The 27,988-nt window shown below is 38.4% G+C and overlaps 1 protein-coding gene and 1 pseudogene across 11 annotated transcripts in view; both read left to right on the forward strand.

The window, feature by feature from the left end:
• The first annotated feature begins 6,193 nt into the window (after window positions 1-6,193).
• LOC128576672 (cytochrome c oxidase subunit 6A1, mitochondrial-like) lies at window positions 6,194-6,522 on the forward strand (annotated as a pseudogene).
• A 2,378-nt stretch (window positions 6,523-8,900) lies between these two features.
• HEPH (hephaestin) overlaps window positions 8,901-27,988 on the forward strand; it is a 142,216-nt gene continuing 123,128 nt past the window's right edge. For 4 of the 11 annotated variants that reach the window (XM_053580050.1, XM_053580051.1, XM_053580058.1 and 1 more), the window contains exons 1-4: window positions 10,735-10,969; window positions 21,616-21,728; window positions 25,545-25,746; window positions 27,375-27,619. In XM_053580050.1, coding sequence (XP_053436025.1) covers window positions 21,707-21,728; window positions 25,545-25,746; window positions 27,375-27,619 — 469 coding nt within the window. In that variant the 5' untranslated portion in view covers window positions 10,735-10,969; window positions 21,616-21,706. Of the gene's footprint in view, window positions 9,111-10,734; window positions 10,970-21,615; window positions 21,729-25,541; window positions 25,747-27,374; window positions 27,620-27,988 lie in introns of those variants that run through there. The other 7 variants (XM_053580049.1, XM_053580053.1, XM_053580054.1 and 4 more) reach the window with 7 other exon arrangements.

Consider the following 27,988-nt stretch of genomic DNA (forward strand, 5'->3'; position numbering starts at 1 on the left):
TGAAGAGGCATAGACTGGTTGATTGGGGAAAAAAAAAAAAAAACATCCAATTTCTGTCTGCAGAAAATATGCTTAGCCTCAAAGGACAAATTAAAACTCAGAGTTAAGGGTTCGAAGACAATTTTTCAGGAATGTAGAATTCAGAAAAAAAGAGGAGCTGTGATCTTATTTTCAGATAAAAGTATATTTAAAACATCTAAAGTCAAAAAAGACAAGGATGGACACTTCATGTTGGTCAAGGGAAAAATAAAACAAGAAGACATTTCAATTCTAAATATTTATACACACAACTTAAATGCTCCCAGATTCCTGAAACAGATTTTAATGAGTCTGAACAGTATGATATCCTATAACACCATAATAACAGGGACTTTCACACTCCTCTTACAGAGCTGGACAGATCTTCTAAACAGAAATTTAAAAAATATATGAGGGTCTTAAATGAGACCCTAGAACAACTGTGCTTGATAGATGTATATAGAACACTCCATCCCAAGGCTAAATAATATACACTATTCTCATTGGTCCATATAACATCCTCCAAAATTGATCATATCCTAGAACATGAAACAAACCTGAACAGAATCAAAAGAATTGAAATTTTACTTTGTATCTTCTCAGACCACAAGACATTAAAAGTGGAACTAAACTCCAACCAAATGTTCAACCCCACACAAAGGCATGCAAATTAAACAACTTTATACTGAATGACAGTTTGGTGCAGGAAGAGATAAAAGAAGAAATCATTAACGTCCTTAAGCATAAAAACAATGAATATACAAGCTACCAAAACCTGTGGGATACAGCAAAAACTGTCCTGAGAGAAAAATTTATCATTTTAGATGCCTACATCTGAAAAACAGAAAGAGAACACATCAACAAACTTGCAAGCCATCTTATGGAATTGGAAAAATAAGAACAATCTAAGCCTAAACCCAGTAGAAGAAAAGAAATATCCAAACTTAAATCTGAGATTAATGAAAATGAAAACAAAGAATCATTCTGAAAATTAATGAAACAAGGAGTTGGTTTTTCAAAAAAAAAATAAATAGAATAGATAAACCTTTGGACAGAATAACTAGAAACAAAAAAGGAACATCACTTGTAATCTCAATCAGAAATGGTAAAGGAGACATAACAGCAGATGCCACAGAGATATAAGAGATTATCTCTGAATACTACAAGGAACTATATACCCAGAAATTTGACAATGTGAAGGAAATTGATCAATATTTGTAATCACACTCGCTCTCTAGACTTAGCCAGGAAGAAACTGATCTCCTAAACAGACCAATTTCAAGCACTGAGATTAAAGAAACAATACAAAAATCTCCCGACAAAAAATTGCCCTGGTCTGGATGGCTTCATACCAGAATTCTATCAAACCTTCAAAGAAGAGCTTATTCCTATACTGCAGAAATTACTCCAAAAAAGTTAAGGAGGAAGGAATCTTTCCCAACATGATCTACAAAGCAATATTACCCTTCACCAAAGCCAGGAAAAGGCCCAACTATAAAGGACAACTTCTGACCAATGTCACTAATGAATATAGATGTAAAAATTCTCAACAAAATTCTAGCCAACAGATTACAGCTTATCATCAAAAAAGTCATACATCAAGATCTGGTAGGTTTCATCTCAGGGATGCAAGTCTGGTTTAACACATGCAAGTCCATTAACGTTATTCCCCATATCAACAGAAGCAAAAACTAAGACCATATGTTCCTCTCAATAGATGCAGAAAAAGCATTTGATAAAATTTAGCATCCTTTTCTAATTTCTTAAACTGATTGAAGCTATCTATGACAAACCCACAGATAATAATTTACTGAATGGATTAACACTGAAAGCTTTTCCACTTAGAACTGGAACCAGACAAGGATGTCCTCTATAGCCACTACTATTCAACATAGTGCTGAAAGTTGTAGCCAATACAATCAAGCAGGAGAAGGAAATAAAGGGCATACAAATGGGAGCAGAGAAGGTCAAACTCTCCCTATTTGCTGACAATATGGTCTTATACTTAGAGAACCTCAAAGATTCAACCACAAGACTCCTGGAAGTCATCAAAAAATGCAGTAATGTCTCAGGACATACAATCATTTTCCGCAAGTCAGTAGCCTTTGTATACACCAATAACATCCAAAATAAGAAACTAATCAAGGACACAACTCCCTGATTCACCATATTTTCAAAGAAAATGAAATGCTTACGAATATACCTAACAAAAGAGGTGAAGGAACTTTATAAGTAAAATTATGAAACATTAAGAAAAGAAATAGCAGAAGATATTAACAAATGGAAGAGCACACCATGCCCATGGCTGGGAAGAATCAACATTGTGAAAATGTCTGTACTTTCCAAAGCAATCTACAGATTCAATGCCATCCCTATTAAAATACCAATATCGTACTTTCAAAAGTTGGCAAAATAATTCTTCATTTATTATGAAAGCAGAAAAAAAGCCATATATCTGAGGCAGTTCTTAGTAATAAAAATCAAAACCAGGGGCATCAGCATACCAGACTTTAGGCTGTACAACAAAGCCATAGTGGTCGAAACAGCATGGTACTGGCACAAAAATAGAGACAGACATATGTACACAGCTATGATTTAATAAAATAAATAAATAAATAGAAAACAGGGAAATGAAACTAACATCTTACAGCCTCTTAATCTTCAATAAACCAAACAAGAACATACACTGGGAGAAAGAATCTCTATTCAATAAATGGTGCCAGGAGAACTGGATACGTACATGTAAAAGACTGAAACTGGACCTGCACCTTTCTCCACTCACAAAGATTTGTTCAAGATGGATAAAAGACCTAAATTTAATGCATGAAATGATGATAAAAAACCTCAAACAAAGCATAGGAAAAACACTTGACAACATCCACCTGGGGAAAGACTTTATGAAGAAGACTTCCAAGGCAATTGCAACAACAACAAAAATAAACAAATGGGACTTAATTAAACTGAAAAGCTTCTGTACAGCTAAGGAGACAACAACCAAAGCAAATAGACAACCTACACAATGAGAAATAGTATTTGCGTATTTTGAATTGGACAAAATGTTGATAACTAGAATCTAAAGAAAACTCTAATTAATTAACATAAAAAGACCCAACAATCCTTTATATCAGTGAGCAAGAGAGATGAATAGAATCTTCTCTAAAGAAGACAGACAAGGGCTAACAAACATATGAAAAAATGCTCATCATCCCTAATCATCAGAGAAATGCAAATCAAAACCACCCTGAGATATCATCTAACCCCTGTGAGAATAGCCCACATCACAAATCTCAAAACTTCAGATGCTGGCATGGATGCAGAGAGAAGGGAATACTTTTACACTGCTGGTGGGACTACAAACTAATACAACCTTTCTGAAAGGAAATATGGAGGACCCTCAAAGAACTCAAGCTAAATGTCCCATTTGTTCCTGCAATTCCATTACTGGGGATCTACCCAGATTGAAAAAACTCCTTTTACCGTAAGGACACCTGCACTAGACTTGTTTATTGCAGCTCAACTTACAATTGACAAAATGTGGAAACAGCTTAAATGCCCACCAACCCATAAATGGATTAACATGCTGTGGTATATGTATACCATGGAATATTATTCAGCCATTAAAAAAGATGGAGATTTTACATCCTGGATGAAAGTGGAACACATTATTCTTAGTAAAGCATCACAAGAATGGAGAAGCAAGAAACCTATGTACTCCCTTCTGATATGAGGACAATTAATGAAGTAGTACATGGGAGGAGTGAGGGAAGGAGAAAGCACAGAGAGGGAAGGTGGGAGGGGTGGGGGAAGGGAAGAGCAGAGAGAGGGAAAGAGGGCAGGGGTGGGGGATCATGGTCTGTTATACACCTTTTGGAGTGGGACACAATTATAAGAGGGACTTTACCTAACAAATGCAATAAATGTAACCTGGTTCTTTGTACCGTCAATGAATCCCCAACCATTAAAAAAAATATATATAGTCATAAAGAATCATAAGAAGACTATTGCTATTACAGTGTTCCAATTAAGAGATGATGGTCTAATATTCATTATCATTTTATTGTCTAAAAGATCTATAGTTAGGTTTTCTCTCTCATTATTGATATTGGTAACTTGTGTTTTCTTCTTTTGTATTTTTCCTTGATCAATTAAGTTATAGATTTATCAGTTATATATTGATATTTTCAAGGAACCAGTCTTTGGTTTCAGTTGTTTTCTTGTTTGTCCATTTTATATTTTGTTGACTTTTTTATTTATTTTTATTATTAATTCTTTTTTTTAATATTAAATCATAGCTGTGTATATTAATGTGATCATGGGGCACCATACACCAGTTTTATAAACAGTTTGACACATTTTCATCACAAAAGACAACTATATTCTACATTTACTAAGTTTCACATGTACCCTTGTAAGATGCACTACAGGTGCCCATTCTCCCCCTCCCTCCCCTCCCTCTCCCCGTTCCCCATATTCTTAGGTTATAACTAGGTTATAGCTTTCATATGAAAGCCATAAATTAGTTTCATAGTAGGGCTGAGTACATTGGATACGTTTTCTCCCATTCTTGAGATACTTTATTGAGAAGAATATGTTCCAGCTCCATCCATGTAAACATGAAAGAGGTAAAGTCTCCATCTTTCTTAAAGGCTGCATAATATTCCATGGTGTACATATACCACAATTTATTAATCCATTCATGGATCGATGGGCACTTGAGCTTTTTCCATGACTTAGCAATTGTGAATTGGGCTGCAATAAACATTCTGGTGCAAATATCTTTGTTATAATGTGATTTTTGGTCTTCTTGGTATATACCTAGTAGAGGAATTACAGGATTGAATGGCAGATCTATTTTTGGATTTCTAAGTTTTCTCCAAACATCTTTGATTTGCTCTTTGGTTTATGCTTTTAAGGTATAAACTTATATAAAGCCTGGATTTTTCTAAATCCTACACATTTTTATTTTATTTTAATTGAGTTTAAAATATATTCTAATTTTCTTTGTGAAGAAAAAAAAAGAAAGGTGATGGTTTCTTAGAACAAGGTCACGGCAGTGGAGATAGAGAGAAGTGTGTGATTTTGAAAGATATTTAGAATATAAATATGACAGTATCTGCCTATGAAATGAGTATAGCACTGAGACAGAGGAGAGCAATCGCAGGTGATATTCAAGTTTCTAGTTTGGGAAATGGGAGATAGAATAGTAATGAAGACATTTAGTCATTCATGAAAACCATTATGATACCCACTATAGCTAATAATTCTCTATCCTCTGAAATGTTGTACAATTTATATAAATCTTATTCCCTCACTTATCCTGTCCTTGATACGATTGAAATCCTTTATCCATGTATTATTCTATCCTTCTTAAATTCTGTGAGCTCTTTAGTTGTGTGGGTGGAGATAGGCAGGTATGAGGAAGGCAGAGTATGAAAAAAAATAAGGTTAACATTTACTGATCACTTAGCACATGACAGGTGCTGCATTAGGCCTTTATCCAGATATTATTCCATTTTAATTTTATACCCTGGTTTTACAGATGACAAACCTCAGGCTCAGTGAACCCAAGATTCCACATTTTAGGGAGAGGCAGAGCCAACATTGAATGAATACTTGTCCATTTCTCTTGTCCCTTACTTAGGGAAGCCAAATGAGAAAGTAGAGGACAGTTGGAAGGAGAAACTGATGACATTTATAGACCTGCTTCAGGAAGGTAGCTGAAGAAGACATATTCACTGAACAGAGAAGGAAGAGTGAGCTTCATTCAGGAAGGCAGGAAGGGTCTGGGGCAAAGATGTTGGGGAGGACTATCAGGGTGACTCCACATGAATGAGGTACCAGGAGAGTGAAGAAAATATGTTTTTTGACCTAGGTCCAAAGAATGGATGCTAGGAGATCAAAGATCAAGTGAGCTGGTAGGGCAACAGTCTCTTATAGCAGTGTTCCTCAAAGTGTGGTTCACAGCCCAGCAGCATCAGCACCACCTTGGAACTTGTCAGATAATACATATTCCTGGACATCACCCAAGATTTGAGGAAGTGACAACTCAGTGTCTTAATAAACCATCCAAGTGATTGAAGTGCTTGTTCAAGTTTGAAACCTACTATCTAGAGGACTGGAGAAGACAGAAAATGCAGTTCAAGAACCAGAGTTCAGGCAGTAGTCCAGGTTGAAAATGGCAGTGACCGTAGCTGTGTCCTGGCTTTCTAGGCTGTTGGGTCAGTCTTGCCTACAGCTGGGGTAAGCTATATTGAGTGGTACCCACAGCATGGAGGCTCAGGTCACATGTAGATGACCCTCACCTTCTTTGTTGCACTTTCCAGGGTAGTGAGCATGCTGAATGTCTTCTTAAAATTGCACCTGGGAGAACACGAGAGACCCAAGTTCATCTCCTACCCCCATCTTCACATCAAGACCAAGCCCTTTCCCTGGGGAGATGGTAACCATACTCTATTCCACAACCCTCATATGAATCCACTTCTAACATTCTATGAAGATGAATGAAGAGAGCCTAGACCACTACCCAGGCATTGGGGACCGCAGCATCAATTTGGACCACTACTCTGCACATGGACCAGAGAAAGTATATGGGACTTTATGCTCACCTTCTTTTATCGAATGATTACCAGTCTTCCATCCTTTTGCTTATGACAGAAGATGGCTTAAATAAATAAACTAACATTGTTCATGAGCTGAAAGTTTCAAAAACAAAACAAAACAAAACAAAAGAGTTCAAGAACTAAATAGTGTCCTCAGAGTGAGCCTGGGACAGTCACACATCACAGCAACAGAGTAACCCTTTTCAAAGCATGATGGAGTCTACTGGTCAGAAGTAGTGGTGGGAGTGAAAAGGGAGGCATGTGGCTTTAGAAGTGTGGGTTTGGGGAGATATCTTTTTCTTCCTTGCACCCTTCCACCTTTTCCCAGAGGCCTTATTTTTAAAAGACAATAAGGGCTAGCTCATAAGAAGGTCCTTAGGTAAATAATTTAGATTTTCTATGCCAAGGCACTTTCTCTGGCCTTTTATTTTCATCAGGTACCTGACACTACCATGAAATTTTACTATAGGGAAGATAGGAAGGAAAAGAACACGTATGGAGACTTCTCACCATGCTGAGAACTCTGCTAAGGGCTCACAAAAATGTCAGTTTATTTAAACCTCACAATATTCCAACCATAAAAGTATTATTGTTTCTATTTTATAGATGAAGAACCAGAGGCTTGAAAGGTTAAGTGACTTGCCTAAGGTCACATAGCTCAGAAGGAACCAGCCAAGATATAAACCCTATTCTTTCTAACTACAAACCTCATGCTCTCACATTAGACAATCTTGTACCTAATATGAAGTCCCTGGGATTCTCTCATCCTTTTAGCCAACATAGGATCAGGCTCTTGTGATGGTGAACACATTGGCAATCTGGAAATATTGATTGAATAAATGAATAAATTAAAGGATGGATTAGTGAGAGAACTTAAGACTTGAAGCTTCATGAAGGACCTTCTGGTCTTGTGCTTCCCAAACCTATTTTTAGTGTCCTAAAGGATCCTTATTGATCCTCCAGGGCTAATCACTGACTGGAAGGGCAAACATGCCCAGTTCACAGTGCCCTGGGTCCCCTTGGCTATGCCTATTTCCTATGTTCTTCCCAGCCTTATCTAGAATAGCTCTATTTTTAGACACCATAGGTAAGGATTGTAGGTGTTTACTAAGATTCTGTTTAGGGAAGGGGTTTTATTGCCAAAATTAATTTTGAAAACGACAAACTTAGACAATCTTTTCTATGTTACAAGTGAGGAAATTGAGTCACTGAAAGGTAAAATGACTTGTTCAAGATCACTATCTACTCTTTCGTAGCATAACTAGAAAGTAAAGCCAGGACTCAGGAAACATTATTCTTTGCTATGAGTTAATACAACTTGACTTGTAAGAACGAGATAATAACAGTTTAGATTTTTGCATTAAAAATTAAAAAAAAATGATAACACTCTTGTTACCTTTACCATGTGCCAGTGACTGTGGTAAATAGTTAATGTGTATAACTTAATGTCTTAATAACATTCTTATGGAATAGGAAGTTCTATTATTCCCATTTTACATAGGTGAAAACTAAGATTTGGAAGGATTAAATTACTTAGTTACAGAATCAGGAAATGGCAGAGTCAGGATTTCAATGCAGGGGGTATGATTCCAATTTCCTTGTTCTCAGTAATGATGCTATACTGCAAATATGTACATTGCAAAAAATATATATAATTAGTACTGCTTCTTGTTTTTTTTTGCAAGTTATTTTTTTATAGATAGACCCTACAAGTTAGAATGGCAAATTTGAGTAGTTATAACAGACAGAAACTCTATGTTCTGCAAATAAAATATTTCCTAATTGGCCATTTACAGGAAAAAAAAAATATTGCCAATCCTTGGCCTGTAGACATCAACTCTAAAATTTTTTACAGGTGATCCCTAAGAGAAAGCACCAGAAATGTGCCCAAGATTTGATAAAGAGTTGTGTACTGTGTGTATTTTCAGTGAAAACTGGTGAATGAATAATACAAGCCTGGAAGCCTTCCCTAGCTGGCCTACAGTCTTCACTCTGTTGACTCAAGTATGTCTCTAATGACCTGTTTCTTGTTGTCTTTCATGAGTCAGAGCAGAGGCCTTATCCTTTCCCCTCCCTCTCATAAAACACTTAGAGCCTGGACTTGGATCCCAACTTAATGGGTTTGGTTCCTACCTTCCTCCTATAGCTTCAAGGTTCACATCTGTGCCAGGCATATATCCCCAGGAGTTGCTCTGCCCTGATCTAGCTTCCAAGAATTTCTGAGGGAGCCCAGACTGGTGGCTCCTCCCTTCTCCTTACTGGTGTTTTCATTAGACTTGGCCTGGGTTGCAGTCCATGGGATAGCTCCTACGTATTGAGGCACCCTCAAGAACCTCTCATGGTTTATGACCTATACTTTGCCCTATCAACTTAGTCTTCTAAAAGTTCTCTTACCTGGACTTCACTCCAGACGTTTTAAATCAGGAGAGAAAAATGTCTAGAGCCTGCCTGGAGAACAGCATCTGCTTCTAGTCAAGATCTACTCATCATAAAGTAAGAATACCAGGTGGTAGAACTTCCATTATACCTGTTTTCTTCCTATACCTGTGTCTGGTGGGTTGATGTAGTCTTTTTCCAAAAGCCATAGCTTTCTCAGCCTTGTCACCATAAATTACTCCCCAACCATTACTTCCTTATACTTTGTGTCTTTAAAACTGCTTTCTCATTTACTCTTAATTGGTAGAATGCACTTTATTCACAAAATTCTAGATATGTAAATTTACAGAACTAGGAATTATCATATCTAATTTAAAACCCTCATTTACAAATCAAGGAGAGGCCCAGAGAAGGGAAGGGCCTGAGCCAAGGCCACATAGCAAATTACTGCCGGAGCAAATGGGGCTGGAACCTTCGTCACTTGACTCAGGCCAGTGACTTTTCATTAGACTCTCTTTTCAGCAGGAACAAGGATGGCCTTTGGCTTCAGGAAAATCCAGATGACAATTTATCCCTGGAATTTTAGGGCCCATTTTTCCTTTTTATTTTTTTATGTATTTCCAATTCCTTTGAGTCTTCCTTGATTTTTGAATTTTAGGCCATTGACCTATGTTAATATAGACCATCTTCTAGATGCATCCTGTTTCTTCGGATAAAAAAGTTTAATACATTCCCAAAGTTTTACACTAGCATCTGCTAGAAAATACAGAGGCAGAGCTATTTTATATTTTAAAAAGTATATCATTGACTGGTAGACAGTAGGCAGTAAATAATTTTGAAGTCTCATCCTCTACCTCAAACCGACTTTCTGGTTTCTCTCCTAAGCACAACAGTGTGGTAGTTTTGTGGCTAAAAGTCTAGACAGATCCAGTAAAATTCTTTCCTATCTTCCTAAGTATGTGACCTTAAACAACTTACCTCTCCCTCAGAGCTTGTTGTCCTCAGTTATAAAATGCAGGTTGCTCTAAAAGTAACCCCTAAAATCTCCATACATAGGGAAAATGGGGGATTTTAGCTGAATGAACTTTTATTTGCACAATATACATTACAAATTTTTACAAAGAGGTGGCTGACATGTTTTGTAAAATTTTGTAATGATATTTTGTAAATAAAGGTTCATTTAGTTATAGTTTTCCATTTTCCTTATGTATGGAGACTTTCGGGGTGGCTTTTGGGACACTCTGTGGAATTAGAGTACCCATCTCAGAGGAAAACTGTTAGACTTAAATGAGAGAATGTATGTAAAGTGGTTAACATGAGGCCAGGTTAGCATGTAGAAAAAAAACAGAAAAAAAACTCTTCGTTATTTTTATCTATCACGGAGCAGATATGACCTCAAAAAAAAAAAAATAAGCAGGGATGATAACTGTGCTTCAGAGCAAAAAGGGAAAGAGTTGGTGGGGAAGGAGGCTTTTCCTACTTCTAGTAACTCTTGCAAACAGCCCCATTTCTTAAATGGGGCTGTTGGAATATGCCTGTGAGCTTTGGCTGGCCATCCTGACAATACATTATTCTCCGGATCTTAGCAAAGACCAACTAGCAAGCTGTGATAACAGGAGTGAAACCCACCTCCTTGTAATTCCTCCTCAGATCCTAACCAGGATTTGGAAAATACCCGGATAAGGTCAAAGAACCATCCGGGTTTTGTACCAAACCAGATCCTGGAAGGAATAGGACATTCCAGTAGTTCAGTTTCTGGAAAAGAAGGCACTTCCCCTCACCCCACTCACTCACCTCATTAATCACCCCCACCCCCACACTACCATCCTCCTCAAATTGGATTCCCGGCTTAATTTATGAGAAAGGCCCTGTAATCCAATATACTGACTGATCAGGGCTGGCAGGCCAAGCTGGGGTCTACAGTTCAGCATCAATGAGCCTCTGACATGAATATGGAAGGGTTTTCTCTAGCAAAGGTAAGCTTTCTTTTCTTTCTTTTCGAATCCTATCTCACATGCTATCCTGTGCAAAAAATAAAACCCTTTATTCAGCTGGGTTTAGCGTAATCCTAGGCACTAGGACAGAAAGCCAGTTGCTGATGAGAAGTTAGAGGAAGTTTGGGTGTGCAGGGAAGTTAAAGGAAACAATAGGCTCCTTTTGTTTCTCTCACCAAAATGGCTGGGACCACAGTGGCTGTTTCAGGGCCAATCTTAGAGGCATGAAGAATAGCTCATTTTCCTGTCAAAACATTTTGCTCATCTTCTGTTTCAGAGATTGTGGAGGGGTTTATTGAGGTAATGGATCTGAGGACTACATAGATGGGAGATTCAAACACTTAAAAACAGCTATGTTTGTTTTAATATTTTGAGACTATATTGGCCTAGAGCAAGCCAATAATTGCTAACTAACCAAAAGTAAACACCTGAATTATTTTTCACTCTATATCTAAATATAAGAAAGCCTTTAAAAATCATGGGTTCATATTCTGGCTTTACTAGTAACCAGCTGCCTAACTTTGAGCAAACCCTTGTACTTCTCTGGTCTCAGTTTTCTGTATATAACATCAGGGTGGTTGGAAAAGATGCTTTCTAAAGGTTTTGTGGACATATGAATCTATAATGCATTCTTTTTTTCTTAACTGAGCATCTGTCATATATCAAGCAAATCCTTTGATAGGGGTTCAAATATCCATTAGTTTGCTTGATCCTGTGAAATAAGTATCACCCTCATTGGATGAGAAAACTGAGGCTTGGGTGAAAATGATTTATTGAAAGGCCACACAGATATTACAGGTAAGACATGGGATTTGAATCAAGGCCTTTAACTTCAAATCAATATGTTTTCTATCACACAGTTAATAAAGCAGAGGACCAAAAGAATCTTGATGGAGGGTTCTGTTAGGAAAGCTGCTAAGAGATTGGAGATAGGGCCCAAAGAACAGATCATCATTCCCTTTTTTCTGTTTAGGAATGTTTTGTTGAGTATAAGCCTATCTAGTCTAATGTAGCCTAACTTGGAAGATGGAAGGAAAGAAAAGGACATTTGTCACGTTAAAGGAACAACTTACAAATTCTAGTGGACACAGTGAAGCAAATTGTTGTTGATGATAGAAACTATGCCTAGGTGATACTGGGATTAAAGGGAAGTAAGGTAAAGACAAGGGAGGCTTGACTTAATGCTGGTCAATCTTATCTTCAGGTTGGAATAAGGTCTAAGTGTACATTAACTACATTATGTCTAATTCCAAGTAGTCCAGAAATTCTTTTAACCCCCTCCTTTAAGTGCCTCTTTCTTCTGTCCTTTTGCTTTTTAAATAATTAACTTTTTACTTTTCCCCAGTATTCTTGCTTATATTATTTATTTCATTTCTCCTTTGCATTTTCAATTTATTTTCTGTCATCGGTCTGACCCTTCTCTGTGGGCTCAGAGAGAAACAAATGTCCTTGCCCAAATGGAATGCTTACACAAGGCTTTCACATCTTTCATCTCATTTGATCTTCATAACAAACTAATGAGAGGCCTCAACAAAGATATTCCCATTTAAGAGATGAGGAAAATGGTATTCAAGAAGTTAGGTGATTTTTTTTAACCAATAAATGCTAAACCCAGAATAAGAATCTATTTTTTATAACACACAAACTCTTTCCACTTTATCAGGAAATATCCAAGTGGTTATAAATAAATTTTATGGATTCTCCTTTTCTTTTGTTCTTATGGTATATGATAAAACCAAATTCAGCAACAACTACAGCAAAAGCAATAACAAATTCAGCTATGAAGAGGAAAGAAGGAAGTCAGTATGCCTGGATGCTATGTAAATTTTTTTTTTCATTGTTTTTACTTTTTATTGTGTTTATTACTAAATTAGGATAACATTACAAATATTACATTTAAGTAAATGAAAATTTATTAAAATTTAGTAAACAAAATTCAAAATAGTTAAAGTTGCATTTACTTAAAATTTAAGTAAATAAAAATTTACTTAAAAATTTTAAATCAAAATGGATTGGTGCAATGGTAATAAACTAAAGGCAAAGACTTGGCTTATGATATCAAAATTAACAAACATAATAGCTCATGTAACAACATCACTTAATGGAATTTTTTGCTTGTTTTACATTCTTTAAAAGGAGACCTCTAAATGTGACAATAGAAGTAAGTGATATATTTAATGGAAAATTAGCTTTCCTACTCATTCTTCAATAGATAACAATTTTTTATTTGAATGGTTAATTTATATGCCACTTTTTAAATCAATCTGTGTATACATCTGCATATTAACACTGAAATGATTATACCATATTGATGTTAATTTTAACCTTTTTCTTTTTTTTTTTTTTTTTTTTACACATTTTTATCACAGTGGTTAACATAGCCTTTCCGGCGTTATCTCAGTTACTGTGCCAAAATATTTACATTCTACATTTACCAAGTTTTGCAAATACCCCTGTAATATGCACCACAGGTGTGATCCCACAGATTCCCCTCCCTTTACCCACCCCCCCCTATTGTTAAGTTGTAGCTGGGTTATAGCTTTCATGTGAGAGTCCCAAATTAGTTTCATAGTAGGGCTGTGTACATTGGGTATTTTTTCTTCCATTCTTGGGATACTTTACTAAGAAGAATATGTTCCAGCTCCATCCATGTAAACACGAAAGAGGTAAAGTCTCCATCTTTCTTTAAGGATGCATAGTATTCCATGGTGTACATATACCACAATTTATTAATCCATTCGTGGATCGATGGGCACTTGGGCTTTTTCCATGACTTAGCTATTATGAATTGGGCTGCAATAAACATTCTGGTACAAATATCTTTGTTATGTTGTGATTTTTGGTCTTCTGGGTATATGCCCAGCAGAGGAATTACAGGATTGAATGGCAGATCTATTTTTAGATCTCTGAGTGTTCTCCATATATTTTTCCAAAAGGAATGTATTAATTTGCATTCCCACCAGCAGTGCAGAAGTGTTCCCTTTTCTCCGCATCCATGCCAACATCTCTGGTCTTGAGATTTTGTGATATAGGCTAGTCTCATTGGAGTTAGATGATATCTCAAAGTAGTTTTGATTAGCATTTCTCTGATGATTAAAGATGATGAGCATTTTTTCATATGTCTGAAGGCCGTGCGCCTGTCTTCTTCAGAGAAGTTTCTCTTCAAATCCCTTGCCCAGCCTGCGATGGGATCCCTTGTTTTTTTCTTGCTGATGCGTTTGAGTTCTCTGTGGATTCTGGTTATTAAACCTTTGTCAGAGATATACCCTGCAAATATCCTCTCCCATTCTGAGGGCTGTCTGCTTGCTCTGCTTACTGAGTTCTTAGCTGTGCAGAAGCTTTTTAGTTTGATCAAGTCCCAGTAGTGTATTTTTGAAGCTGCTTCAATTGCCCGGGGGGTTCTCCTCATGAAATACTCACCCAGACCAATTTCTTCAAGGGTTTTCCCTGCATTCTCCTCTAGTATTTTTATAGTTTCATGTCTTAAGTTTAAATCTTTAATCCAATGAGAGTCTATCTTAGTTAATGGTGAAAGGTGTGGGTCCAATTTCAGTCTTCTGCAGGTTGCCAGCCAGTTCACCCAGCACCATTTGTTAAATAGGGAATCTTTTCCCCACTGAATGTTTTTAATTGGCTTGTCAAAAATCAAATAGCGGTAAGTAGCTGGATTCATCTCTTGGTTCTCTATTCTGTTCCAGATATTTACTTCTCTGTTTTTGTGCCAATACCATGCTGTTTTGATCACTATCGATTTGTAGTAAAGTCTGAGGTCTGGTAGTGTGATTCCTCCTGTTTTGTTTTTATTTCTGAGTAATGTCTTGGCTATTCAAGGTTTTTTCTGATTCCATATAAAACGAAGTAATGTTTTTTCAAGATCTTTAAAATATGACAGTGGAGCTTTAATAGGGAGTGGGTTGAAATTATATATTGCTTTGGGTAGTATGGACATTTTGATAATGTTGATTCTTCCCAGCCATGAGCATGGTATGTTTTTCCATTTGTTAATATTTTCAGCTATTTCTTTTCTTAGAGTTTCATAGTTCTCCTTATAGAGATCTTTCACGTCTTTTGTTAGGTAAATTCCCAAATATTTCATCTTCTTTGGCACTGTGAATGGGATAGAGTCCTTAACTGCTTTTTCAATTTGACTGTTGTTGGTGTATATAAAGGCTACCGATTTATGAATGTTGATTTTGTAACCTGAGATGCTGCTGTATTCCTTGATCACTTCTAGGAGTTTTGTAGTAGAGTCCCTAGTGTTTTCCAGATACACAATCATATCATCTGCAAAGAGCGAGAGTTTGATCTCTTCTGACCCTATATGGATACCCTTGATCGCCTTTTCTTCCCTAATTGCGGTGGCTAAAACTTCCATTACAATGTTGAAAAGCAATGGAGACAATGGGCAGCCTTGTCTGGTTCCTGATCTGAGTGGAAATGATTCCAATTTAACTCCATTCAATATGATATTGGCTGTGGGTTTGCTGTGGATAGCCTCTATCAGTTTAAGAAAAGTCCCTTCTAGACCAATTTTCTTGAGTGTTCTGATCATGAAGGGATGCTGGATATTATCAAAAGCTTTTTCTGCATCAATTGAGAGAATCATATGGTCTTTGTTTTTTAATTTGTTTATGTGCTGAATTACATTTATAGATTTACGTATATTGAACCAGCCTTGAGACCCTGGGATAAAACCAACTTGGTCATGATGTATAATTTGTTTGATGTGTTGCTGGATTCTGTTTGTTAGGATCTTGTTGAATATTTTTGCATCTATATTCATTAGTGATATTGGTCTATAATTTTCTTTTCTTGTTGGGTCTTTTCCTGGTTTGGGGATCAGGGTGATGTTTGCTTCATAGAACGTGATGGGTAGTCTTCCTTCTTTTTCTACATTTTGGAACAGGTTGAGTCATATAGGTACTAATTCCTCTTTAAAGGTTTGGTAGAATTCTGACGTGAAACCATCTGGTCCCGGGCTTTTCTTTTTAGGGAGGTTTTGTATAGTTGATGCTATTTCTGAACTTGATATGGGTCTATTCAACATTTCCTATTGATTCTGGTTAAGTCTTGGAAGGTGGCGTGCTTCCAAGTATCGGTCTATTTCCTTCAGATTTTCATATTTCTGAGAATAAAGTTTCTTGTAATATTCATTAAGGATTTTTTGGATTTCTGATGAGTCTGTGGTTATTTCGTCTTTGTTGTTTCTGATTGATGACATTAGAGATTTTACTCTTTTTTTCCTGATTAGGTTGGCCAGAGGTTTATCTATTTTATTGACCTTTTCAAAAAACCAGCTTTTTGATTTATTGATATATTGTATTATTCTTTTGTTTTCAATTTCATTTAATTCTGCTCTAATTTTGGTTATTTCTTTTCTTCTACTGGGTTTGGGGTTGGAATGTTCTTCCTTTTCCAGTTGCGTGAGATGTCCCATTAAGTTGTTAACTTCCTCTCTTTCCATTCTCTTGAGGAAGGCTTGCAGTGCTATAAATTTCCCTCTTAGAAGTGCCTTTGCAGTGTCCCAAAGGTTCTGATAGTTTGTGTCTTCATTGTCGTTTTGTTCCAAAAAATTGGTGATTTCTTTCTTAATCTCATCTCTGACCCAGCTATCATTCAGCATAAGGTTATTTAACTTCCATGTTTTGTATGGGTATGCAGATTCCTGTTGTTACTCAATTCAAGTTTTATTCCATGATGGTCTGAGAAGATACATGGAATAATTTCTATTCCTTTAAATTTACTGAGGTTAGACTTGTGACCTAAAATGTGATCAATTTTGGAGTACGTTCCGTGGGCTGATGAGAAGTATGTGTATTCAGTTTTGTTGGGATGAAATGTTCTGTAGATGTCTGCTAAATCTAAATATTGGATGGTTAGGTTGAAATCTAAGATTTCTTTGCTCAGCTTCTTTCTGGAGGATCGATCCAATACTGCCAAGGGAGTGTTGAAATCTCCGACGATTATGGAGCTGGAAGAAATCAAGTTACTCATGTCTGTTACAGTTTCTCTTATAAATTGAGGTGCATTCTGGTTGGGTGCATAGATATTAATAATTGAGATCTCGTCATATTGAGTATTACCCTTAACAAATATGAAGTGACCATTCTTGTCCTTCCTTACTTTTGATGGTTTAAAGCCTACTGTATCTGCAAATAAAATTGCAACACCTGCTTTTTTCTGATTACCATTTGCCTGAAATATGGATGACCATCCTTTCACCCTGAGTCTGTATTTGTCTTTTAAGTTGAGATGTGACTCTTGTATGCAACAAATATCTGGCTTGAGTTTTTGTATCCAGTCAGCTAACCTATGCCTCTTTAGAGGACAGTTTAAGCCATTCACATTGATGGAGAGTATTGATAAGTCTGGTGGAATTTTGGGTGTCGAGTTTTTCAAAGGTCCAGTGGACATTTTTAATCCTTTTGCCAGTGTGGAAGTTGGAGTTTGATCCGAAGTTTCTGAGTGAGTTTACTTTTGTGGTATTGGATTGGGTTGGTCATTGTGGAGGATAGGTCTGAGAACATCCTGAAGAGCTGGTTTACTTATGGCAAATTTTTTCAACATATGAATGTCATTGAAGTATTTAATTTCTCCATCATAGATGAAACTCAGTTTAGCTGGATATAAGATCCTGGGTTGAAAGGTTTTTTGCTTTAGGAGATTAAAAGTTGATGACCAGCCTCTTCTTGCTTGAAAAGTTTCAGCAGAGAGATATGCAGTTATTCTAATATTCTTACCTTTGTACGTTATAGTTTTCTTTCGCCGGGCTGCTTTGAGAATCTTCTCTTTCATGTTAACTTTAGTGAAGCTAATTATGATATGTCTGGGAGATGGCTTATTGAGATTGAATCGTGCTGGGGTTCTGAAGCTGTCTGCTATCAGAATTTCAGATTCTCTGGGCATGTCTGGAAAATTTTCTTTCATAATTTCATGTAGAAGGGCCTCTGTGCCCTTGGCAGCCACTTCATCGTTCTCCGAAATTCCTATAACCCTTATGTTGTTTTTTTTCGAATTATCTGAGAGTTCTCTGAGTGAGTGATCCATTTTTGCTCTCCATTTCTCTTCCTCTTTGAGAGATTGGGAACGTTCGAAGACTTTATCTTCAATGTCAGAAATCCTTTCTTCTGCTTGCTCCATTCTGTTACTGAGGGATTCTACCATATTTTTCATATCTTTGAGGGCTGTAAGTTCTTGTTTCAGTGTGTCTAAGTCTTTGGTGGTTTTGTCTTTAAATTCGTTAAATTCTTGAGACAATTTTTGAATTTCTCCTCGAATTCCTTTGTCAGTACCACGTGCGCTAACCAATTGTGCCACTGGAGCACTCGAATTCCTAATTCCATTTTATTAATCTTGTCTGCAAACCAAATTCTGAATTCAACTTCTGACATCTCAGCCAGTTGTTTATGAATGGGATCTTCAATCACATCTGCCGTATCTTTTCTTGGGGGGGTTGATCTATTCTGGTTATTCATGTTACCAGAGTTTTTCCGCTGATTCCGCCCCATGGTTTACTCCCTTTGGTTTTTCCCCTGGGGTTTTATCGAGGGCCCGTACAGTGTTGTGGCCTGAGAAACTGGGGCCCTGTCTGGTGTGGTGGAGCAAAGTGGTTCTGTCTTGTTTTCAGCTGGTTTCTGTTCGATCCTATTGCAACTTCTACTCTGGCTTGAAGTCTCAGCTGTGTGGAAAAATCAGCAATTAAGTCACCCCGCCTGCCCACCTCTGGCCCCAGTTGGAAAAGGAGAATCAAACCTTCCTACCATCGCACACCCAGGGCACCGCCTGAAAAGTCCTCAGTCTATTAGCCCAGTTCAAAAGTTCCGAATCAACTGTCTCAATCGGCACTTGTCTCGGTTGGAAGGGTTCAGGAGGTCTCTGGGAACTGGATCACAGGGGCCTGGTGACTCCTCTGACACAGCTCGCCCCAGTGCAGCGTGGAGTCAGGAAGAGCCACCCAGCAAACAGAGCAGTCTGGGAAGGTTGACGTCTCCTTCCCCACTTTGCCCCTCCGTCGGACCCAGTCACTGGTATCTCTGCAGATGGCTAACCCAGTTTCCTGCAGTGAACAGACACTCCAGGGGTTTGCACCTGCCTGAATCGCAAGGAAGTCTGCCAGGCCCCCGCAGACTGCCGCTATCTAGCAGGAGGAGATGGGGCCTGACATCTTTGAGTGTTTGATGCAGGTGATGGGAAGGAGGTGTTCACTCAGGCTTAGCCCCATCCCTGATGGATGCTGCTAACAGAACAGAACAGAACAGACAACTTTGTGAGGTTCTGTCTCTGTTCCTGTCGTCGCCTACAGATGACGGGCTGTTTTGAGTTCAAACGTCTTTGCTGCTGGAGAATTGCGTCTGAACACCTCTCTGGGTCGGCCCCGCCCTGGAAGCTTCCTGGGTTTGTGAGCCGTGTCACCCGGTGGCCTCCTCTGGTTGCCCAGGGAGACAGGGGGTGTGGCCTCAGAATATCCAGAAGTGAGCGTTCTGCCGTTAAAGAAAAAACAGCTGTTGATCTACCTCCAGGGAACTGCTGCTCTGGTGTGGGCACTCAGGCGACCCTTTTCTCCTCTGTCCCGCGCCCCAGAGTCAGCACTGAGCGGCCGCAGTTTGTGCTGGGTCCACACCCCTTAAGAGATCCCCCAAGAATCAGAACTCTTGGGGGATGGGCCCCCAGACCCCGATTGGGAGTGTGGGGGGAAACTAGAGTTTCATTCAGTTTTACGCAATACTACGGTCCGGGAAGGGCTCCTGCACTGCACCGCAGGGAAGTGCCGCCAAGGCTTGATCCCTCAGCAGAGTGCCCTCTCCTCGCTCACGTATCCCAGAGTCAGCGCTGACCTGACGCAGCTCAGGCACTGTGCACTCCCCTCGAGAAATCACCCAAGGAGCCGAACTCCTGGGGGATAGGCCCTCAGACCCCGAGTGAGAGTAGGGGTTCTCAGCTCTCAGCGGGGAGGCCAGAGTTTTATTCAGTCTTGGGCCCCGTATGCCTGGGGAGGGTTGCTGTACTGCACCGCAGGGAAGTGCCGCGAGGCGTGACTCCCCCTCAGCCCGGTGCCCTCTCCTCACTTGCGTGCCTCAGAGTCAATGCTGACCAGTCGCAACTCGGGGACTGTCCACTCCCCTTGAGAAATCACCCAAGGATCCAAAGTCCTGGGGGACAGGCCTCCAGACCTCAGTGGGCGGGAGGGGAGCGCCGGGGATTCAGGGTTGCCGGCAAAGGATTCCCAAAGTTTTATTCAGCCCTATGTCCGGCAGGAGAACGCCACAGCACCCCAGTAGGGGAGGTAGGTCCAGTTTTTAGAAGGTGTCTCCCGTGGAGTGTAGTGGGAGGGCCTTTAATTTCTGGCTGCTTGTTCAATTGTGGGGCTCTTGAGCCGGTCTCATGGGGGAGGGGGACTCCCGTCCGCTTGGTGGTGGATTTTGTACCTTTTGTTTGCGTCCTTGTGATCACAACTTGCCTCAGCGGTGTTGATGTGCGTTCTTCAGCCTTCTCTCTTGGTGAGGCTCAAGTCCACCAGGATACTTACTAAATTCCTGTCCCTTAACTCTCCTTCTGGACGGGAGCCTTTGTTGAAAGCTGGCTTCAGTCCGCCATCTTGTCTCCCTCAGTTTTAACCTTTTTCTGTGGTTCAGTGGGTAGGGCGCCGGCCCGATATACCGAGGGTGGCAGGTTCAAACCCGGATCCGGCCAAACTGCAACAAAAAAATAGCCAGCCGTTGTGGCAGGCACCTGTAGTCCCAGCTACTCGGGATGCTGAGGTAAGAGAATCGCCTGAGCCCAGGAGCTGGAGGTTGCTGTGAGCTGTGTGATGCCACGGCACTCTACCACGGGTGATAAAGTGAGATTTTGCCTCCAGGAAGGCAAATGGAAAGTACACAGGGAGGACAATGAACTGTGGCAAAGCCTTTGTCATATGATCGTGACCTTCAGAAATAAGACTTTAAACAGCCAAGGCCTTCCTCCTCCCCTCCACCACCACCCTCAGCCTAGCTCTCTCCACCTTAAACTTATTGACACAACATAATCCCACATTCAAGCAAAACCCTGACACAGCCTCCCTCCTCCTCTTCCCCCTCCTCTTCCCTCCCTCTCTCTCTCTCTCTCTGTCTCTCTGGCAGTCTCTTTCTCCCTCTCTCCTGCTCTGCTCTCCCTCTCTCCCCCCTTCCCTCCCCCTTCTCACTCTTCTTCCTCACCCTCTTCCCCCAGTCCTGCTATTCTTCCTCCAGGCTACTCTGGCACTAAAATCACTTTCTCTACTCGCTACGCATTTGGTTAGGGGCGGGGGGTGAGAGGCACTGATCTGCGGGGCTGGAACACCCAAATCCCAACTCTGCTATGTAAATTTATTTCATTTACGCACAGCTTAAAACAGTACTCAAACCTAGGTTTGTCTGACTCAAACATTCTGGTTGCTTCCAATGACATAATAATCACAGACTGGGATGTGTGCATTCTCATAACCATGTATATATGTCTGTATAGATAGAGTGTATATGGAAACTTATGAGTATTCAGGGGGTGTGATTGCATTTCTTCCCGTTTTGTTTTTTTTCTTTTACTTCAATATAAGATATGTGCAGTGTACATAGGAATTTGTTCATAGTTTTGTTTTTTTTTTTAAACTATAGTCTGGCCCTCCACCAGTCTGAGGGACAGTGAAATGGCCCCATGTTTAAAAAGTTTGAGGATGCCTGATACGTATTTGTGGCTATTCATAAAATGGAAAATCTTCATGACCCTGGCAAGTTTCATTTCTAACCTATTTTCTCATCTGTAATAATTATAACCACTAATATTTTTTGGTCACTTGTGCACTTAAGCACTTATTTATGCTTTATGCACTTATAGATATGAATTCATTTAATCCTCACAACAAGTCAATGAGTTTCTAATAGTATTAGTGACATTTTAAGGATGAAGACACTGCAGCCAGAGAATTGAAGTTTTCCAGGTTGCACAGTTATGAAAAGTATAGCGAGGATTCATTTAGGTAGCCTAATTCCAAAGCTGTGCCCTGGAAACAAAATGGAGAAAGCAATCCTTATATCTTAAGGTCTTGAGAGTTAAATAAGATGGCGTATAGGTAAAATACATTGATAATTGTTTTTCTGCTAGGAGGATGTTAGATGATTCCCCCCCCGACACATCAATATTTTATAGTCTCAGGCCCTTCAGGCCATTAGTAACCACTTTTTAATCCTTTACTCAATGTATTCTGAAAGTCTGTTCTAGTCTCTCCTGAGAACATTTCTGAGTCTGCCACATAACTTTTCCAATTATGGAACTCTTATCTGGGACAGTTTTGTATCTAGATAGATGAGTTCAAGGTACAACTGCATTGCTGACACTTCTCTGAGAAGGAAGCTTGAAGGAAGTTTATGTTGCATTCAGACTTGAAATGAACCAATGACACTCCCTCCCTGCTGAGGGTTCCAAGGAATGGATGGCTATCTGTGTGACCATATGTAGTACTGTATGTAGGTAAATGTGATTATACCTGTGATTCTTCAGTGAATATGAGTATTGGCAACATGTGAGAACAAGGACTCTTTGAGAACTCTTTATTTACCATATTTTCATCATTCTACACTTGTACCTTTCATTAGATTATCAAACTTCTATGACCTCCAAAGGCAAGAAGTGTATAGTCCAGCTCTTTAAAGTCGATTATTTATAGGTGAGGAAACCAGGCTCACTAAGGTGAATAAACTTGCCTAAAGTCACTCCGAATCAGTGGCAGAACTTGAACTAGAACCAACAGGTGGAAAAGTGTATGCTTATGCCTCTTTGTGTCATTTTAACATTATCTGTTATGGTCTACCCACTGGACCCTCATTACCACATCTGGTAATAAACACACAGAGAACTCTAAGACATGACATCCACTCTCAAAGAGTCCAATCTGGGAAACAAATACATTCACAAAGCAGCTCATGAGACGGAAAGGTAACAATAATACAAAGTCTGACAATCTAATTGTGTGCAATAGAGATTAAGTAGTTCTTTAGAGGAATTGATATGGAGAGGTCAGAGGTGGCCTTTTGGGATAGTTTCTCTTTAAGTTTGACCTTAGAATAGAAACATAGAAAGTATTGTGTGGGGGGAAACTGTAAAAACAAATTTATTGTAATAAGCTGTAGCCAGAAGGGAAAAGGAAAAAAAGAAAACCAGCAGTAACTGTCTGCTATGTTCCAAACACTGACTATACTGGGGCCATTTCATACAAACTTTCTGATTTATTTCTCCAAGGCTGGTAATATTATACCCACTTAAGAAAACAAGTTCAGAATGGTTAGCTTTAGTGGTTAAGTAATACTCAGGGATATACAGTAGGTCAGTGGGAGAACCTGGTTTTGGAAACAAGAATTCCGAAACAGGTTTATTCCTAACATCAAGTGCTTTGTGCCAAATGTAATGTGGAAACTAAGGATTACATTTGAGTCACTGCTGTGTGTTTAGGGGCCTGAAAATTTTTAAGGAGGTTTACAGATCTGTTTCTTAATCAGGGTAAATATCTGAGCCTAGCTGGGATAAATATTTGTGGATTTCCAAACTGTATATGGGTCTGTACATAGCTTTGATTCACTATTTTTTATTAACAGTGCCTATTTCCTGTGTTTGGGTTGAAGATTTAGTGAAATAATTTATATAAAGCACTGAACATGGTGTTTAGTATGTAGCAATCTCTTACTGAATGGTAGCTACATCATCATTACCAGGAACTTAATCTATTAAGTGTATCTCTGCATATCTGAGTATGTATGTCTGCTTCTAAAATGATTATAACCATATGCAATTCCATGTATCAGAGTGTATTTGCTTTTTCCTAGATATGGCTCTAGATAAAGGCATATGCATATTATCTGTTGTATACACGTGATTAAAATCATAAAAACTGGGCTCAAACCCCAACTCTACCAATTGTTAACTAAATAACCTTGGACAAATTACTTTATGCATCTTTTCTGCAGTATTTCCACTGTAATATGGAGATGATAATGGCATGTACTTAATATGGTGGTTATGATAATTAAATAACTAAATCTGGGTAAAACACTTAGAATGGGTGTACAGGCTACACACAATAAGTATAAATATATTATTAATCTTATTCTCAAGGTGACTGAGGCTCTGTGTGGTAGAGCACAAAGGAAAGTGTGCGCATCTCTGCTTTTTGGTAAGACTGTGGGTGCCTGTATATGAAAGTGTTATGTATAGGTGTGCTTACATAATATTTTCTGTGTTTCTGTGTTTGACTGCATCTGTGTATGGAATGGCTGTTTCCTCATGGTCCCCAAAAGTCCAACCTCTTGGCTTATGTGCTGAAATAAGAGACTAAAATCTTGGGTCTGTTTCTGATTCAAGATTAGACCTGTGCATAGCTTTAGGAATCAGAGGACATTTCTTCTTAGAAGTTCAAAATATTTCCCTCTTATATTATCATTTATTTTACTTCCTTTTTAACTTTGAAGTATAACATACATCCAGAAAAACACAAATCCTAAATTTATAGCTCGTTTTTACAAACTGAGTGTGCTTATATATCCATGAAGATCAAGAAATAGAATATCACCCTTGCCAGTCACTGAGCCCTACTTCAAGAGCAAACACTATTCATACTTCTGCCAGAATAGATTTTGTCTGACTTTGTACTTTACATAAATGAAATCATATAGTATGTACTGTTTTGTGTCTTTTTTCTTTTTAAAACATTATATTTGTGAGAAGCATCCATATTGTGTGTAGTTCTAGTTTGTTCATTATTATTGCTATTTAGAATTCAATTATAGGAATAAAACTCCATTCATTCATTCATTCATTCTAAAGTTTATGACCATTTTGGATGTTTGTATTTTGGGTTTATAAGTATTCTAGTAAATGTCTTTTGGTGAAATCTCATTTGTTTTAAACACAATTTATAAAGGATGGGAAGTGGCAACAATGAGTCTTCACCTCTTGCCTATGGAAAAATAGAGGCAAAGAGAGAATTAGTGCCTTGATTTAAGCATCAAGTGAGTCACTGGCCCAATCAGGCTTCTGGTGCCAGTATCCTGATTCTTGGTTCAGAGCACATTCTTCTTTCTTATATGCTGGAGGGACTCAATCTATATTTCTCTTCTGGAGTAAGTGATACACACTTATCAGCACAGGTGACTTTTTAACCTTGCTTTCCAAAGTCCTATGCATGGAGTTTATTTAACACTTCTTGAACTCAAAGGAATCAGGTAATTTAAAGAAACTGAGCTAATTGGGATTTGCTTTCTTGGTTACTTGATCTGGCTCTTGCCTCTTTAGTTTTCAAAACACATGCAAACAGGTGCATCTTACAAGTGTATATGTGAATCCTAGTAAATGTGGAATGTAAAGATCTTAACAAAATAACTAAGAAAATGCTACAAAAGCTATGTTAACTAATGTGATGAAAATGTGTCAAACGATCTATGAACCAAGTGTATGGTGCCCCACGATCATACTAATGTACACAGCTATGGTTTAATAAAAAAAAAAAAAAAAAAACATGCAAAACTCCTTTATTCTCTTTCTTTCACACCAGCAGCTTTTATTTGCTTGTTTACCAGAGTAATGTGGGCCATGGAGCCAGGCCACCTCCTCTGGGCTGTACTCTTCACACAATCTTTGTGGCCCCAATTTACTAATGGGACCACTAGAGTTTACTACTTGGGCATTCAGGATGTGCAATGGAACTATGCTCCTAAGGGAAGGAATGTCATCACAAACCAGCCTTTGGATAATGACAAGTAAGTTCAGTTTCTTGTGTTATTAGGGTGGGAGTTGGGGGGCACTTTTGAGGTCAGGAAGTAGCCTCTTGGATGCTCTTTCTCAGGGTGTGGTAGCAGCTGACTCTTTATCTCTCTAGCCACACTCAGTAGCAAGTTTCCTAGAAAGAGGGCTAGTTGATTCAGAAGCTAACATCCCATCTAGAGTTTGCTTTTCCACAGTTAGGTGGCATTTTTAGGATCCCAAAGATGATTTTATAGTTCCTTGATTCTAAGTTGATATGCACAATGCTGATGATTAATAACAGACATTTGACCTAAAACTGAAATATATACCATGTAAGATGAGTGTTGTGGAACTATATGCTTCCATAGTTTGTTATAACTACTGTGTACTGATTTCACAATGTGAAATAAGAAGGTAAGTCTTAGAATCAAGGAAATCATAACAGCTTAAATAAGTAACAGCTTAAATCGGTAACAGCTATCACTTATGTAACTGTCTGTGAGACACACCATACTGGAAATCTACATAGTTAGTCTCAATTCTCAGAAAAACTCTAGGAGGTTAGTATGAGTATACTCATTTTATGGATGAGAGAAATGAGGGAGGCTCATGGAGGTCATGTGACTTTTCCAAATCCAATAGATAGAAAATGAGAAAGGTAGAATTTGAATCTGGGTAATGTGGGTGCAAATTTGGTACTCTACTCACCAATCACTCTATCATAGATCCCATAGAATTAACCTATTTTTATCTTAGAAAATTATAGATGCTACACAAATATTTATTGAAAAAGTAAATGAATATTTTAAAGATTTTTTTCTGAGCATGATTCACTTTGTCTTTTTGAAGATCAGAGTTTTCCAAACTTGACTGTAAAAGCCTTTGAGCTCTCTAAGAGTTATAGTAGTAATAATTTCTCTGTCTTTTTTTGACACAATCTAACTAGAGTTACAGAGTCTTTGTATTAAAATTACCCTTGAGGGAATAACTTCATTATCCACTATCCCTAATATTTTGGAGTAACAGTCAACATTTACTGAGTGTTTACTATTTGCCAGGCACTATCCTAAGGTCTTTATTTATTTTAATCTTTTAAGTCATTGATAATAACCATCTTAGTTAGGAACTATAACTATATTCATATTATGGGTGGGGAAGTTGTGCACAGAGAAGTTAAGTAACTTGTTCAATGTCCCACAAATTTGGTAGAGTTGGCATTCAACCCAATGGGCTTGGCTCCAAAGCTTGTGGTCATAACCATTATTCTCTAAGACTTCCCATATAAAAAAACAAAAACAAAATGAGAGAAAATAAGACCTCTTATATACAGCAAGACAATGCTAAGTAAGGCCACATCAATGAAGAGCAGACCACTTAAAAAGAGTTAGTCCCTAGTTGGTTGTCTTCAGATTGCTATATTATATGTTGAACCATGTAAATTTGCCTTTTTGGTAGGGTAAAGATGCTCTCAAATATCAGCAATTTTTTATGCTTCCCATTTTCTAATAGTTAAATAAAAAGATTTCAGGTTTTGTTCAGTACAATCCAATTTTCTCTTGTTTTGTCTTAAATAGAGAAAAGAAGCCTCCAGGAATTTGAAGATGGTGGCAAAATTGTGAATATCTCTTTTTGTCTTTCCCAGAGTGGCTTCTAGCTTCCTAAAGTCTGACAAGAACCGGGTAGGGAGAATCTACAAGAAGACCATCTATAAAGAATACAAGGATGACTCATATTCTGATGAAGTGGACCATCCTGCCTGGTTGGGCTTCCTGGGGCCAGTGTTGCAGGCTGAGGTGGGGGATGTCATCCTCATCCACCTGAAGAATTTTGCTACTCGTCCTTATACCATACATCCACATGGTGTTTTCTATGAAAAGGATTCTGAAGGTAAACCATTCCACTTTCTTTCTCCCATTCTCAACAAATATGTTTCCTTTACTATATCTGAGGGAAGAGTTGGTAGCAAGGATTGTCTTTTTTTCCTAATTGATTTGAGGTGGTAAATAACTCTGCGTATAGTAAACATGGCTGGGTCTTAGTATTACTTCTGCTATTCACATACTATGCAACTTGGCTAAGCTATTGCCTTCCCCCGGGGCCTAAGATTCCTTATCAGGAATCTGAAGATACAATCTGCCTTTTATCACAAGGAGATACTTGAATGACATTTCCATAGGATACTTAAACATATTTAAAAAAAGAAAAGACAGCTGTGAATGAGAAATTGTTGGACTAGTGTCACAGTTTTCAGATAGT

Source organism: Nycticebus coucang, chromosome X (assembly GCF_027406575.1).
Source record: "Nycticebus coucang isolate mNycCou1 chromosome X, mNycCou1.pri, whole genome shotgun sequence".
NCBI lineage: Eukaryota > Metazoa > Chordata > Mammalia > Primates > Lorisidae > Nycticebus > Nycticebus coucang.